Source organism: Siphateles boraxobius, unplaced genomic scaffold (assembly GCF_051911475.1).
Source record: "Siphateles boraxobius isolate OS27281-9 unplaced genomic scaffold, OSU_SipBor_1 41, whole genome shotgun sequence".
Taxonomy (NCBI): Eukaryota; Metazoa; Chordata; class Actinopteri; order Cypriniformes; family Leuciscidae; genus Siphateles; species Siphateles boraxobius.
Window position 1 is genome coordinate 9,617,854 of NW_027509042.1, and position 15,692 is coordinate 9,633,545.

Below are 15,692 nucleotides of genomic sequence, written 5' to 3' on the forward strand. Positions count from 1 at the left end.
ATCACAGAGGGGTAAATCCAACCATTCAAACACTCATTTAAGAACAGCATCACTAGACAAAAAGTGTTTAGAGGAGAAAAGAAAAAAAAACGACACAAACATTTTCACAACCCACTACTACAGACAGATGGCACTTTTGTCCTGTTGAACATTGTGTCCAGAGAAGGAAAAAGCCTATTTTTTCCTGTTATCTTAGCGTACATACAATATAGACCCACTGTGGCATACGTACAATACACTCCCAATGTTGCATACATTCCCAAAACATACTTCCAGTAACATCACATACAGTCTATTAAGTACAGGGATGCACCAAGTGCCTTAGAAATCGTGCAAGTACCATACAACATCCAGACCAACACGGTCTTAAATACTGCAATGCATTAGGTTGGGTAGAAGATTTAACTTAACAGCAAAAATATACGCTTTTCACAGCACAGCCTTGAGTTCACTGGCAGAGGAGAGATAAACAGAGATGAATGACACAACATGGATTGAAAGGCCATGACTATTTGAGTACATTACGGATGGCAGTTTCTGTAAACTTGACATCATTTATTATCAAACATCGGCTCGTTACACAAGCGCTACTATACAGTATGTAGATGAGCTGCACCACAGATATGTGAGAATGTAATGCACTGATTTTCCCAGCAGAACGAGCAGAAGTCTGATACTCAAGTATTTAAATTCATAACACTCAAAGGCATGATTACAGCATGAGTACAGACAGTGTATGAACATCCAAGGGTGTGAATTTCTTAACACACACTGAATTATGTGAACCTTTGGTGCATGGCTGCTAGTGCAAGCTAGAGTTAGGAATGCCAACAATGACAGTAAGACAAGATATGCTGTAGAACTTATGAAAAACTTTCAGAAATGTGGTAGCAATTTGACATTTGTACTAAAAGCCTGCGCATTGTCAATGAATGACCAATACCAGCACTAACCACCAGGGGGAGACTATGAGAAGGGATAGGCCAAATAAGGCCACCAGAGGGCAGTATTTGTCTTAGCCCTTATTTGCGAAGAAAGGTTTACCTGGTAAATCCACACGAAAAAAGACTCAACTGGTATTGTAGGGCCTGGCTTCACAGACAGGGCTTATATTTAGCCAGGATTTTTTCTTAGTTCAATTAGGACATTTAAGTAGACATTTAACATATTCATTACTGATGTGCATCTTGAGACAAAACAATGGCACCGACATATTTTAAGATTTATCAGAGCAAGTTGCTTTCAGTTAAAACATGGATTTTAGTCTAGACTAGGCTTAAGACTTGTCTGTAAAATCGGGGGCAAGGGTTCCCACAGATTTATTATTATTATCTTAAATGATGATTACTGGACGATGTTATATTAGTAGTAATAGTAATATTAAAAATATATATATTTTTTCATTTTTATATTTCCATAGAATTTTATTTCTAGCCAATTAATTATGTTCTTGCTGAAAACAAGAAAAATGCATACCTGTATGACCTATTGCATACCTGTAATTTCGAGGCCTAAAAATAGTAATTTTTTAATTCCCTGATATTTCCCGGTTTTCTATGACCATGGAAACCTTGTACTGCAAATTAGGAAAGGATGACCCTATAAGTCTCTTTTATACATCGAATTATGAATTCTGCATTGCAATATTCTGTTTTCTTTACTGTAAATATAATTAAGCCATTTTATAAATAACATTTTATTTCAAGCCAATTTATTATTATCGGGCTGAGAATAACAGGAAAACTCACACCTGTGTTCACTTTAGAAATTTCTACCGACTTTCATGTAAATGACTTTCGAAGGTCTGGAATTGAAGAATTCCAGGTTTTCAATGGGAACCCTGTACTTCAAATCACAGAAGGATGACTATGATGATTATGAATAATGCATTGCAATATTCTGCATGTTTTCTTACTGTAAATAGAATTAAGCCCTCATCCATCCAGGTGTAATTATGCAGAAATGATATAGATTTGTGCCCTAGTAATCGTAAATAATAGTCCTTATGCATGTCGTATGTTTAAATGGTGCCTACTGGGAAGTGATATGGTAAGATATTAGAACAAAATTAGAATTCCTTCCTGAGATGAGTCTAATCCTTGCAGCTACAGACCCAGTTCCTGGCTGAAAGCTGATGTATTTCGGGACATAGTGCGTTGTATCTAGGAAAAGGCAGCACTATTATTCTTTGTTGCTTATTGGTAAAGAGAAGCACGTGCTCGTCGATCTCCCTCACATGCGGACAACAGGCTCATGCTACTACAAAGCTGAGGAATTCAGACAGAAGCTAATTACCAGTCTTTGCCAAATCATTTGTTAAAAGAAATTCGAGATGGCAGTAACAGGCCATGGAGTCTTGGAAGTGATTTTCAATTTTTTATGCTCCTGACGCAAGAGCAAATCAGCATGGCAACAACGTGAAATGTAAGACTAACTCAGAAACGTGATGTAACAAATCAAGCATGGCTTTAAATGAAGATCTAAATAGTTCTTGTGCGTAGTAACAGTATATGTAATTTCTATTTTTTCAAAGCAACACAAGCTCTCGCATACGGTCACTCTGATTGGACTGCGTGAAGTGGCAAATCCTAAGGCAAACTGTAAAAGTAAAATCATTGAAGATGAGATTAAAGCTTTGGGTTCAGTGTATTTAAGTGGGTATCTAGGTCAGTCGGGCAAATTTTGTTCATGACTGGGTATTCCCTCTTCAAGCACCGCTCAGGGAGGAGGGGTAACGCTGAGGATGAACCAGAGATGATATGACAGATTGGGGACAGTGAAGCTTCTCTTGTTGGAGCTGGTTTCTCTAGGCTATTGAAAATTTAGATTGGGAGGAGGGTTGTGTACCTCACCAGAGAGAGAGCGGTATGTATTTACAAATGCATCATTCATTACACTGGGAAATGCGCAGTGCTTTGCACCATATATCTGACATAAACAAGACTGTTTTTTGGGTGAATCTCAAAACAAGATGTCCGGATTATCCCAAAGCCAAGACAAAAAAAATTCTAAAAATATATTTTGCTTAAGAAAATGAGACCTTTTTTGAGGATTTATTTAGGTATGCACAATATATCGGCCACCATATCGTTATTGGCTGATATATGTTCATTTTTATTGTTATCGGCCCGATGCGAAAATTTGGCCGATCTATATTATGCCATTAAATAACGGATTATTTCCTTCAGATTAGACGGTTTTGAATTGCTTGAAATATTATTGGAATCACTTCAATAAAGGAAAAATTGCTTTTAATGGTGAGACTTTTGTTTTTGTAACCAGGCTCTCAAAAACGCAGAAGTAAAATTTGGATTTAGATTTATCGGCTTTCAAATATAAAGAATTATCGGATTATCGGTATCAGCAAAAATTTTCATATTGGTGCATCCCTAGATTTATATTACTATGACATGGACACATTGTTTGTTTCACACTTTTGAGGTCACAAAAACACTGGCCACTTGTGTAACATCTGGTTATTTTAGTAAGTAAGAATTAATATTCATATAATCAGGCGCATCTCAGAGTATATACTATGGGATACAAATATGTAATTGATGGATGGTTGCAATAATATGGAGGGAGCTCAGGGGAATACCCTAAAACCATGTAACTTTAGATAATGATGCATTAAAAGCATATATTCAGCATTGAGAACTGCTTTTTGTATTAGGAAACTGATGTGATCCAAAAATGAGGAAAAAAGAACACTCCCCAAACTAATAATAATATTAATGGCTCAGACTGACTATTGATTCATTATTTGTTGGCTTATTGGTTGTAAAAGAGTTTGCCATTCTAGTCTCCCTGACTGGTCATGTCCACGGCTGTACAAAAAAGAATCTACCCAAACTTTATATACAAGTAAAACTACATTTTACCACAGGTTTCTTAAAATTAGTTGGTATATTGGTTTTCTGCATCTCATATATGTATACAGCTTGGCTATGTTGTTACTTAGATGTATATCGCTTATTCTACAAACGAAAGGCATTACAACTTCAAGTACAGTATATCTCTATTTACAACAGCTCAAAGGTGGCCATGTTAGACAGTCTTTGAGTGACCGTTTGGTTCTACTATATGTACAGTCCAGTTCTTGAAGGAGGGACTTATCGCTTATCTTAGAACTGTCCTCCAATGAATAACAGAACTCTTCTGGCCAACCAGTGCAGAGAATCCTGCTCTAAATAAAGTTCACATAAGAATAAGAAGGCCAAAAAGGACAACTTAATATTAATTCTGAGGTAAAATTAATAATAATATAAAAACAAGAGGATTTTTTTTATCATACTTTATATGATGCAGCTCAGTTGCAATGTAATTTACCCTATAAAAGTCTTTTTTTTTCTTGTATTTTAGGCTTTTTTTGTCTCTTTCACAGAGAGGACAGAAAATTATGGGAAAAACAGAGAGGAAAGTGGGAGATCACCTGAGCCAGACTCAACTCATATCATCCACAACCAGGCTCAACGTGTCAGAGCACGCGTGCCGACCACTAGGCTTCACTTTCGAAATCTTCAAGGCTCAAAAAATACATTAGAAAATGAAAAGAAAAGCACTCCTGAACTTCCTCGCTGGAGCATCGTGCCCCGGTTCGCCCTCACCAGCACTCGCAGCTGCATCACATCGCGGGCTACATGGTTCCAGGTTTCTCGCCCGAGTTGGCGGAGGAAGCTGCAGCACTGCTTGCGTTGTTCGGAAAGATCTTCTCTGTGGGGGTCACGGCAGGGCTTCCAACCCCAGAGGAGCTGGAGCTGCTGGAGCGGTGCTGTGTGGGAGGGGGGCGCATGGGTCTCATAGGTGGAGGTCTCAACTGGGCTCCGGCCAATCTGGCGGACAGCGCCGGTTTAAAGGTGGTCATCATCTCGGAGGTGGAGCTGCTGCTGCGCCTCAGGGCCGCGTCCGGGTCTCGGATCATGATGGTGTGTAAGGGGCTCGCTGGCTCTGAGCTCACTGGGTTCTTGAGCGGTTCTAACGTATCCAGAACTACATCGGGAGCTTGTTTGGCTGTGTTCTGCCGTTCCAATTCACGGAGCTCATGAAGTGCAGTGTTCATCGTCTTCTCAATGTCCTGTAACAAAAATATTGTTCAGTTTTTAAGTGGAGACAATTTAATCCAGTTAATGAAGTACCATTAGGAAAGCTATTTTTAACATAATGCCTAATATATATATATATATATATATAAACCTAGCTTAATTTTTTTTTTCAACAGTATGTTTTGAGTTAAACAAAAGTAATGTTTAGTTAATGCACATTTGGTTTAATTTTAAACATTCTTTTCAAGCATTTTATTCATAACCTAGTTTTTTTTATAAAAATTGTGTCATGATGAATATTTTTCATCTCATTATAAATTTTAATGAAAAAATATTAAAGATAATGTAACAAAAAACAAAAAAAAACCTTTGTTAACCAACTATTTTGTCTGTAATTGTGATTACAGTGAGTGAGATCAACAATTATTAATATATTTTTTTAAGCATTATGTTGTAAATAGCTTTCCTAATGGTACTTCATTAACTGTATTAACTGTCAAGTTTTTCTAATATAGCAAAGTGAAGCATTAAGGATTTGTTTAAATCCTCTAGCACCACTAATAAGAGCCATGCTGTAAGAAAATGGTCGATAACTTCAATTTGTTGTTTTTCAGCACAGACAGTATTTATTGAGCTATATGGCCTTAGAAATCTCTCATCTTTTCTGGGGATTCATCTTACTTTCTTCTGGAGCGGTCTAGTATATCACAGAGGCAGATTATGTTTGATATACACACAGCGTCGCTGCCATCCTGATAGACTATAAACTCACTGCTTTCCATTCCTCTTTTCCGGCCATCTCCGTTCTGTCTTGCAGCTGAGCATGCCATAAAAGTTTAATGCTCGGTAGATAAAAGGCTCATGAAGACACATGCTCACGCACAAAAAAAAAGTACCTTGCAAGGTCTTATTACCGAGCAGACGTCATCAATAACCCCACACACACCCCTAAAACACATTTACACACACACCCCAAACTGAACATCAAGCAGTAATGTTATTCAGATCATGTAGTCTGTGCTTTTAATGCATTATCAATTCACAAAACAACACATTTCTCTCCAACAATATCCATCATGCCTTCATTTTGATGTCTGTATTCACATAAGCCGTTTTCTTTTCATTAGGTGAGCGTAGACACAAAGGGCCCATTACAAAAGATCATTAACTGTTCCATGTGCCACAGACTTCATTATTTAATCGTGTGCAAATGAAAAAGATGAATCAGTGCCAGCCTATCCCGTTCATGCTGATATCTGTCTTTGGTGCCAGCTCTTTGTTTCTGCTGGACTCAATCTTGCCAGCTTCTTCAGACACAGAATTCTAGGGTAATTGCAAGGCTCAAAGAGAAAAAGCCTTTTGAGCTTTGATTAATAAGGGTACAAAATAAAAGAGGATTTAGGGTACTACATTTATGTTTAAAAATAATGTATTTAAATCAGGGTAATTTAAATAAAATTATATAGAAAATAGTACTGTCAAATCGATTAATCGTGATTAATCGCATCTTAGCTAAAAGATGGAGTTTATATAATAAATGTGTATGTGTATACAGTTTATCATTATATATATATATATATATATATATATATATATACACTGTATATATATATATACACTGTATATATATATATACACTGTATATATATAACAATACACATATATTATATAGACATACATTTTTTTCTTAGATGAGATTAATCCATTTGACAGCATTAATAGAAAATTAATCTTAATTAATTTAATAACTTTTGTGAATAAATAAAGATGTTTGTTTATTATTTTTCTGTCCAACACTCTGCCTTGACTTGAATGATACCTCAAATAGTGATTTTTTTCTCACAAACCCACACAGACACACACATACATACATACATACATACATAATACTTATGATGACAGTAACTACATTTAGCATGTTAAAAGGACAATAAAATAAAGCGTTACCCATTTAAACTTTTTTTAAATTTCGGATAGATTTACTATATTACCCATTTCAATTAGTGTAACTTTAGTGTAAAAACGATATAGACATACATACATATTAGACAATAAAAATGGAAAGTAAGAATATTAATATTAATAAGAACAATAATAGTCTCTCAGTGATTCTAAAATAACACTGTCTTGCTCTACAATACTGTGAATTTGAATGAAAATCTAAAAAATGTGCTCTCGCTCACCTCTGCTAAAGCCTCAGCCTCCAAGGACTTGTGGTCCCCAAGGCTGCTGTGTCTCGTTGCTCCTGGAACAGGCCGGAGCGGGTGACCTTCAGGATAGACCTTCCTCTCAGGGTAGTTAATGCTTCCTGCACTGCCAAAGGTTCCCAAACGTCTCTTCTCAGGACTCTCTATGTGGCTCCTAGTGACCGCCACTTTGTGTGGGCTGCTGGGGCAGGCTGCGGCCCGTGGTGGTGTGTCTCGTGGAGGACTGTGAGAGTCAGTGCCACTGCGGCGTCGAGGAACGGCAGACCCATCCGAACGCAACCTAACCCTGCAGAAATACACAATGAGATTCTAACAAGCTTAAATACAGACAGTCACACTGTGTTTTAGCTCAAAGCTGACTGCAAATACTGTACAGTCTAACGATTTTTGTTAAATATTCGTGTCACAAACAAGCCTTAAGAGATGAGTAAGTAAGCTGCTAGGAGAAACAGGAGAATTCAGATCATTAATTTTTTTCTGAGACTGAAAATGTGACGAATAAATACAAGCAGAATTCTGTGTAATCAGCCACTGACCGGCCCATGACCCCGCCAAAGTTGTAATCATGTGAAGGTTCACATGGGGACTGCAGATCGTTTTTGGATGAGGCTTTATCGTCCAGTAAAGGTCCACTGCTGGCCTCGCTGTCAGCCTTCTGACTCAGACTATCAGAGAATGCATCATCCCTAAATAGAAAGAGACACATCTTATCATATCAATAATAAAATAAAAAAACATAGGCAAATGTATGGATTATATAAGTGAAGACATTTTAAAATGTAGGATATATAAACTAAGTACACTACTTAAAACTGTAATTGTTTGGTGGTGTCACTTTACTTAAAACATGCTAGTTAATCTTCCAGTAAAAATAGTAATATTGTGAAATATTTTTAAAAATGTTAAATACCAGTTTTCTATTTGAATATATTTTCTAAATGAATTTATTCCTGTGATGGCAAAGCTGAATTTTCATGAAGACATCATGAAGAGTCAACTTTTGAACGGTAGAGTACATCATAATATTCACCAGCTAAACTGTCACACACACAAAAAATATAGAGCTGGGAATGAAACAAGCCTCTGGTTTCTTATTTTTCAGTCCCAGCAGCCCCAACATCCCTTTCACTTCGTGTCTCATTCAGCCCACAGCAAGCAAACATCCACTAATCACAGTTTCACAGCATGTTCTCGCCTCGTTTTTACAGTTCTCTTGGGAGACAACAGCAGAAGGTGTTTGGTAATCTGAAGCTCTTGAACGTCACATTCATTGGAAAAACAAAATCTCAGAAAAAGTCAACAGCCCTAGTGTTTCATTATGCAATCTTTCAGCAGTCCTGTTTACCGATTGCCTTTTAAACACACACACTGAAGTACATGGTTGTTGAACACTTTATTTCAAAATCATTGCCATTAACAGGAAGATGATCCACTCAAACAGCGTCCATTCTTTTGGTATGGCTTTTCACTTTATTTTTCATGAACATGGATTCAGCGATTTACTGGCTCGCAGTTTGCAAAATATTTAATCTCAAACTTTGTATACCTTTAATTTTTTAAGCATTTTAAGGGATAGTTTAGGTCCGCTGAACCTAGATTCGCGTGATTCAGTGATTACAGTTTATTAAGTTATAAATATGGATATTTTTCCATTGGATATATTTTATATTTACAAAAACGCATCGATTCGCTTTAGAATCGTATGAATTACTTTTATGATAGATGGATGCACTTTTTTGGGGCTTCAAAATTTCAGTTACTATTCAATCCCACTATAAAGCTTGGAAGATCCAGGATATTTTTTTAATATAACTCCCGATTGTGTTTGGCGGAAGGAAGAAAGTCATGTACACCTAGGATGGCTTGAGGGGAAGTAAATTATGGGATCATTACCATTTTTGGGTGAACTATCCCTTTAAGTCACTAGATTACATAAAATAAACATCATATGGCTATGTTGTGTTTAAAGCATTTTGGGGTTGAATTTACAGTGAAAACAACTATTGTGATAAAAGATTTTGGTTTTTCCGCCCACCTCTACTGTAGTGTAACTGGCAGCCGGTTGTCTCCATCCTCTTTTCATTTTAGCAACCTCAATTTTCCTTATTTGCTGCTGTTAAATCTTGCAAATTAGGAATGGGGCATTGACTGACCCTTTTAATAAACTCATTCATCAAACTGACATCAGTTAAACCATACAAAGAGATAATGGGCATGTCATCATTTTAGTAATTACTGAAACAGCGGTAGGACAGTTAATATCAGTCGTTGATATAAATATGACCAACTCAAGGACACTGCAATTTCATGTCATCTAAAGACCTTATAAAAAGTAAGAGAAGATTGTCTTTCTTTCAGCTCACTTTAACTTAGTAAAGCATGTCACGTCCCACTGCACACAACAGGCTTTGACATAAATGCATGCCTAGCACATTAGGGTGCCGCTAATGCTTGGTACTTCAGAAACACAATTAGGCTTATATAGTGTAAAGGCCCTTGCCAAAGACTTCAGAGTATTCGTCAACGGCCACTCAGTGCTGTTAAAGTTTAATTAAAGTGTTAACGGCGGGAACTATATGATTCTCACTTGAGCTATGAAGGTATGAACTCAGGCCAGATGGCCTGGTTGATCAGTCATATATTACCCAGAGTGCAACACTTTCACAAGGCAACATGCATTGAACTTTCCTGTAACTAGTGCCAAGACTCCCGTGCATAATAGTAGGAACTACATTTTTCTGACAAAAATGTGGTTGGTGCAAGTTTCTAAGGTGTTCTGATTAGTTGAAGCATGTTGCTATGTGGTTACTTAAGGCTGGAATACACTACTTGACTTTTGCTCAGATTTTTGCCCTGATTTGCAGTCTGGATAAGTTAACAATAGTTGCCAAAAGTCAGCGCAAGTCTGCAGATTTTGGTCAGTCGGAGTTGACAGATTTCACAGAAAAACACGTAGTGTTCCTGATAAGCACAAACTCTGATTTTTTCAGCTTCAGACTATGATTCCATGCAGTTGGAGGATATCAAAACCTGTTATCAAAACATGCAATACAAATACAAAACTAAATGAACAGCAAAGGTAAAACCGACCGCTTCCGCAAGATTTGCGTTGGGTCCCGCAGGACCGCATGATCCCAATACCAATCCAGCACTTTTTCATGTAGTGTTTACCAGCCTTTACTGGTACAAGTCCACAGTCTCAATGATATTCTTGGGGGTGCATTTACAGAAAGATCCTAACTTCAGAATCCTATCTTATCTGTTTGGCAATTTCAGTTAGGACCTCATTTAGGACAAAAGCTATTACAAAATGACATTTCTTAAGTGCATAATCTTATCTTAATTACAGATAGGAAAATGGTATTACAGAAGCATCCTAACTTCACAAAAAATCCTGAAGACTGTCATAACTTTAGAACAACCCCACTGGTGTCCTAACTTCAAAATTATTTGAAAACCAACTATAAAATTCACATAATAATAGCCCAGTCTGAGAATGACTTCACATTTATTAATGATATAAGATGAAGAACAGCGATGTTTGATGGTGGAAAGACTTTGTGAACACCCAAATTATTGTGCTGCACTTTGACAACAAAACTCCTAGAAATAAAAGGATTAGGCTTTGCCTTTTCTATCAAGCTTATCAAAACTTTCCTTAATGAAAAGCACCACTTATTTTGTTTCTCCGTTTTAATCTCAATTATTTCTATTATCTGAGTTTTTCCGTTTTACTTCACAACAGCTGTTGGCGCGTATTGGTTGATTGGTAACAGACCTTGCTGTGCGTTCACACCGGACGCGAATAGCGTGTCAAATTCGCGTCTAGTTTGACGCTTGACCACTTTGTGTTAATTCGCACGTCAAGAGTGAAACTGACACGCGTAAAAACAAAAGTTTTAAGCGAAATTTACGCGCATCACGCGTGTCAGAGGCGAAAGTTTCAAAAGTTTCGAACCCCGTTGGCGGCCATCTTTTTACAAGATGTCTGTTGTTCATGGGTCATTTATCTAGAGAGTCACCGCTCTTTATTTGCTCTGGAGAACAGAACAACGGCGTAGGGATCATAGTCGCCGTATTTGAGTCCACCAGACCCTTCGGAGGCGAATCCAGTTCGGCGAGTTTCACCATTTGCTCCAGGAGCTGCGCCTGGATGACGGCCACTTTCAGCGGTACTTCCGCCTGTCCCGCTGTCAGTTTGATGACCTGCTGTCCCGCATCGGAGCGAGGATCACCCTCGCCCTCATCCACCTAATCTGTAATTTATTTTTGTTTTAATGATAAATGGAGCCAGCCTAGGCTACTACAAAAGTGATTAAACTGTCCTGTGTTTTTTCCCCTCACACAACACAGTCCAGACACGAACTATGTTCTTGCACTAAAGTAACGTTATGTTGGTTCTCTTTACATTAGAATAATAATAATGTTTCATATAATCTACATTAGATATGGAATAAATAGGATACAAAATTAATGTCTCATATATTAAAATCAAGTTTTTATGTGGTAAAATATTTAGTTCACCACGTGACAGCAGCAAGCTGGCTCCTGATTGGTTAACATGGTGCGAATTTGACGCAGAAGTTCAGATTTTTCAACTCGGGCGGCAGACGCGAATTCGCGTCAAAAGCGTGAATGCACAAAAAGCAATAAATAAATCATTCACGCGTAATGCTCCAGACGCTCAATTCGTGCTATTCGCACCATTTGCGTGAACTTGAATGAGGCGAATTCAGGTCTACCGCGCCGGGCTCTACGCCTCATTCGCGCTGCAGGAATTTTTTACGCGCGTAACGCGCCAGACTTAACATTGAAATCACTCGCGCTAGATGCTCTATTCGCGTACGGTGTGAACGCACCATTAGAGTTGAATAACTCGATGGAGGAGTTTAAGATTACAAATAAGATGAGATTTTGTAAGATAGGATAAGAATCCTAAATCAACATAAGATTTGCTTCTGTAATATAAATTTGTGAAAAATCCTAAATTAACTTGTCAGATCTTAACTTAAAGTAACACTATGTAGTTTTTGCTCTAGGGGTCCCCCTACAGTTGGGAAACAGTAATGTCTTCTACTACGGTCGCAAAATCTGTCATGGTTACACCAGGGGATAAACGTGCATTTGTTGACAAGCCGATACCATCTTGAGTTCTCACGTCTTGGGCAGACTGCCAGCGTTGCGTGTGAAATGTCTTCATCCCAGGTACATTGGCATATATTTCAGCATGTCATATGAATATAATTTCATGGGTTTTTTTTTTTTTTCAAATGCCAAAAGATCGCGTAGCTCATATTTACAAGTTTATAAGTGTCATTATAGTAGCCTATTGGCTACTGTTTTACATAATGGATATGCTAATTCAATTCAATGTTTGTGTGGTAGGTAATAGCCATATATCGTCAATATTATAATATCAAGCTACCATAGATGAATCTGCAAATTTGAAAAATCGATTTGCATTATAGCAAGACACTTTCACCAGAAATACAAATAAACAAACATGACTGTGAAGATAAATGGAGGACCAGATCGATTCCATAACATGGCCAGGCAGACAACAAATTCGTAAAAATAAAGATAGTATGCAAGCAATATATTTACTAGTCCAACAGCATGACGGCCAGATCAGCATCGGTCGGGCACCCCTCCTCCTCCTTTAGCTCACGCCAGCGAGCTCACGCTGGACCAATATTGATCCTCTTCCAGCCTTTTATTTTGTCACTCTCCCTTTTTCTCTTTCTAGTCTCCTCCAACAAAACTTCTTCATTTTAGTTGCCGGTTCGGCCATGACCAGGGCTGGACTGGCCATCGGGCATACCGGGCATTTGCCCGGTGGGCGGACGTGCTTTTTGGGCCGATACAAATTATTCTTTAAAAAATATATTAAAAAATTTTTTTTATCTAAACGGCTCATAATACTCGTACATCGGCGGCCCATTCGTTTAGTTTTGCTTAATTGGCGGCGCTGGGATCTTTGTGCCGGTGTAATGCATTGGACAAAAATAGTCAGCGTAGGTTTTTTTTTTTTTTTACAGAAACACGTAGATCAGCGGCCCATTGGTTATTTTCTTGATTGGCACTGGGGTGGTCCAATCACATCTTTAAACTCCTCCCCCTTTGGGCTCTGAGCGCGCGTGCAGTGTCATTGTGTATCTGTCAAAATAGTCAGAGATGGAGAAGAAACGCAAGGAATGTGCAGAGAAATAGCGTGAAAAAAAGAAACAGGCCCTTCAAGTGTCTGATGAGGATATTGAGGAGGATCAGGAGAGAATGAGTGAGTTTAGAGAACTGTGGTAAGCAGGACTAGGCAACTTTCAGAACACTGAGGCGATGAGTGTCGTAACCCATCACCCAGTTACGCATTATTTACACATCTGCATAGTTGATGATTACGCATTTTACTAGAATTGTAATGAGACGCGTTTGTAAACCATATTTTCCGCCAAAAATAAAAGATCATCTGTTTCAAGCATCTCTTTCAAGCATGGAAATTAGTACAAAACTAATTATGAAAGTTCCTTTTATTTTCCAGTGCATTTGTTTTACAATATATGGTTCTAACTGTCATGGAATTAATATTATAACTATTATTATGTAGTATGTGTAATGCAGACAGACACTATATCACAGCTAAAAGAGTTTTGAGTTTTTCTTTGTCCAATTTGCACACTGATTATGGGTTGGAACTCTTCATTTTTAACTCTCAAAGTGCACCAGATTGATGAATTTAACATTAAAAAGCACAAATTTTTCTTACGGGGGACTCCCCCGAACCAAAAGATTTACCAAAAATCCTTTGTCAAACACTGGTATTGCTATACCAATGCAGCTTATAGCTTGTTTTAGGATTCATCATTGTGGATTAGTTCGATTGTATTTTTCAATTAGTAGTTATTTCATCTATTAACTCTTACTCATTCCTACTCACTCATTAGGCTACATGGCATTAGTGGTTTTAATAGGAGTTATTATACATATTCAGGGGCGTGAAAAGATCAGTTGTGTTTATGATTATATGTAGTGGGCCAGTCTGGGCCAAAATGCCCGGGCCGATTTTTAGTCCCAGTCCAGCCCTGGCCATGACAACAACATACAGACGGCAAACAAACGCTAGTTGGGCTCTAACGTCAGAATTTGAGGAAGTGGGGGGTGGTGGGGGAAGTGAGGTATGCCGTAAAGCAGTCGAATTTTGTAGTTCTTTTTGTGCTTGGGTTACTACTGTAAGACTGGAAAAACTTGAAGGACTTTAAGAGAGGGCCAATCTCTGAGAAAACAAAATAAATTAACATTTGAACTCCCCCTCATGCACTATTGAGACAAAGGTCTCACCTCCCTCATCCTAATCTACATTTCTCTCCCCCATTCTTCATCCTGGCAGAGATCTCCCAAACTCACACCAGAATCTAAATGGTTTAATGTGAATGATTATCATCTAGTTTTATACATATTTGGTATTATTGGAAATTTCTCGGTACGACTGGTACAAATGTCTCATTCCCAAAGAAGTAAACCCAAAAGGTAATTAAGTTCTTAGGAAGTTTAGAAATATCTTCCACACCCTCCAATACTGGAGGGTGTGTCTTTGAGTTAACACCTTCGACCATTTGACTGAATGCTAATTTTCCACTACTAGCAAATGGTGACTTACAGGTAAAATTCCACTCTGAATGATGTTTAGATTTGAAATGAGGTTTGGGTATATAATGAAACGCAGCGAGAGCTCAGGGCCTTTTCTATATCTGAGATCGGCCCGTGAGGCTGAGAGTTGCGAGACTCTCAGCCTCACGCATTTCTTGTCGGGTAAACTTTTTCCTCTTTGTTCTAGAGCATTTGATGTTTTGCATTGATTATCCTTTGAATTGATTATGAAATTATAATGATACATTTACCTGACATATTAAATTGTGACATTTGATTATTCTAATTGACTTTGACATTATTTGCATTCAAGAGTTTAAAAGAATAGTAAAACATTCGCTCACATTTAATGATGCACAGATATCATTAAAGCCTTTTCATTTATGGAGTCAGATGAAATAATGAGAAAATACATATGAGAAAATGTATTGCATTTAACCAAAAATACTTTGCCGCAAGAAAAGACAGTAACACGCAAAGACCTTCACCGCTAATTCGAATACCGCCATTGGATCGAGTTAGACGGCCTTACACTACCCAAACCCCGAAGTTACATAGTGCCAGTAAAAGCGATACAGACACTGTCAGGCTATGGCAGACGTGTCATTCAACCTATTGTAAGTCGATGTACCATCTCAAGGGTCTTGGAAATATAATGAAGGTTGAAAAACTACATAATGTTGCTTTAAGAAACAAAGTATCTGTAATACGCCCCCTGGACCCTAAATATGGCTCAGGATTTTTTCCACCAAATTTTATCACTTTCAAAGTCTTACTCAAAAAAAGTAATAATAGGACTTTC

At 37.8% G+C, this 15,692-nt stretch overlaps 1 protein-coding gene across 2 annotated transcripts in view; it reads right to left on the bottom strand.

Moving 5' to 3' along the window:
• Positions 1 to 1,395: 1,395 nt before the first annotated feature.
• Positions 1,396 to 15,692, bottom strand: part of srgap3 (SLIT-ROBO Rho GTPase activating protein 3) — a 100,999-nt gene continuing 86,702 nt past the window's right edge. The window contains exons 20-22 of one of the 2 annotated variants that reach the window (XM_077198172.1): positions 7,786 to 7,935; positions 7,226 to 7,535; positions 1,396 to 5,074 (exon numbers count right to left, since the gene is read on the bottom strand). In XM_077198172.1, coding sequence (XP_077054287.1) covers positions 4,637 to 5,074; positions 7,226 to 7,535; positions 7,786 to 7,935 — 898 coding nt within the window. In that variant the 3' untranslated portion in view covers positions 1,396 to 4,636. The remainder of the gene's footprint in view (positions 5,075 to 7,225; positions 7,536 to 7,785; positions 7,936 to 15,692) is intronic. The other variant, XM_077198173.1, reaches the window with a different exon arrangement.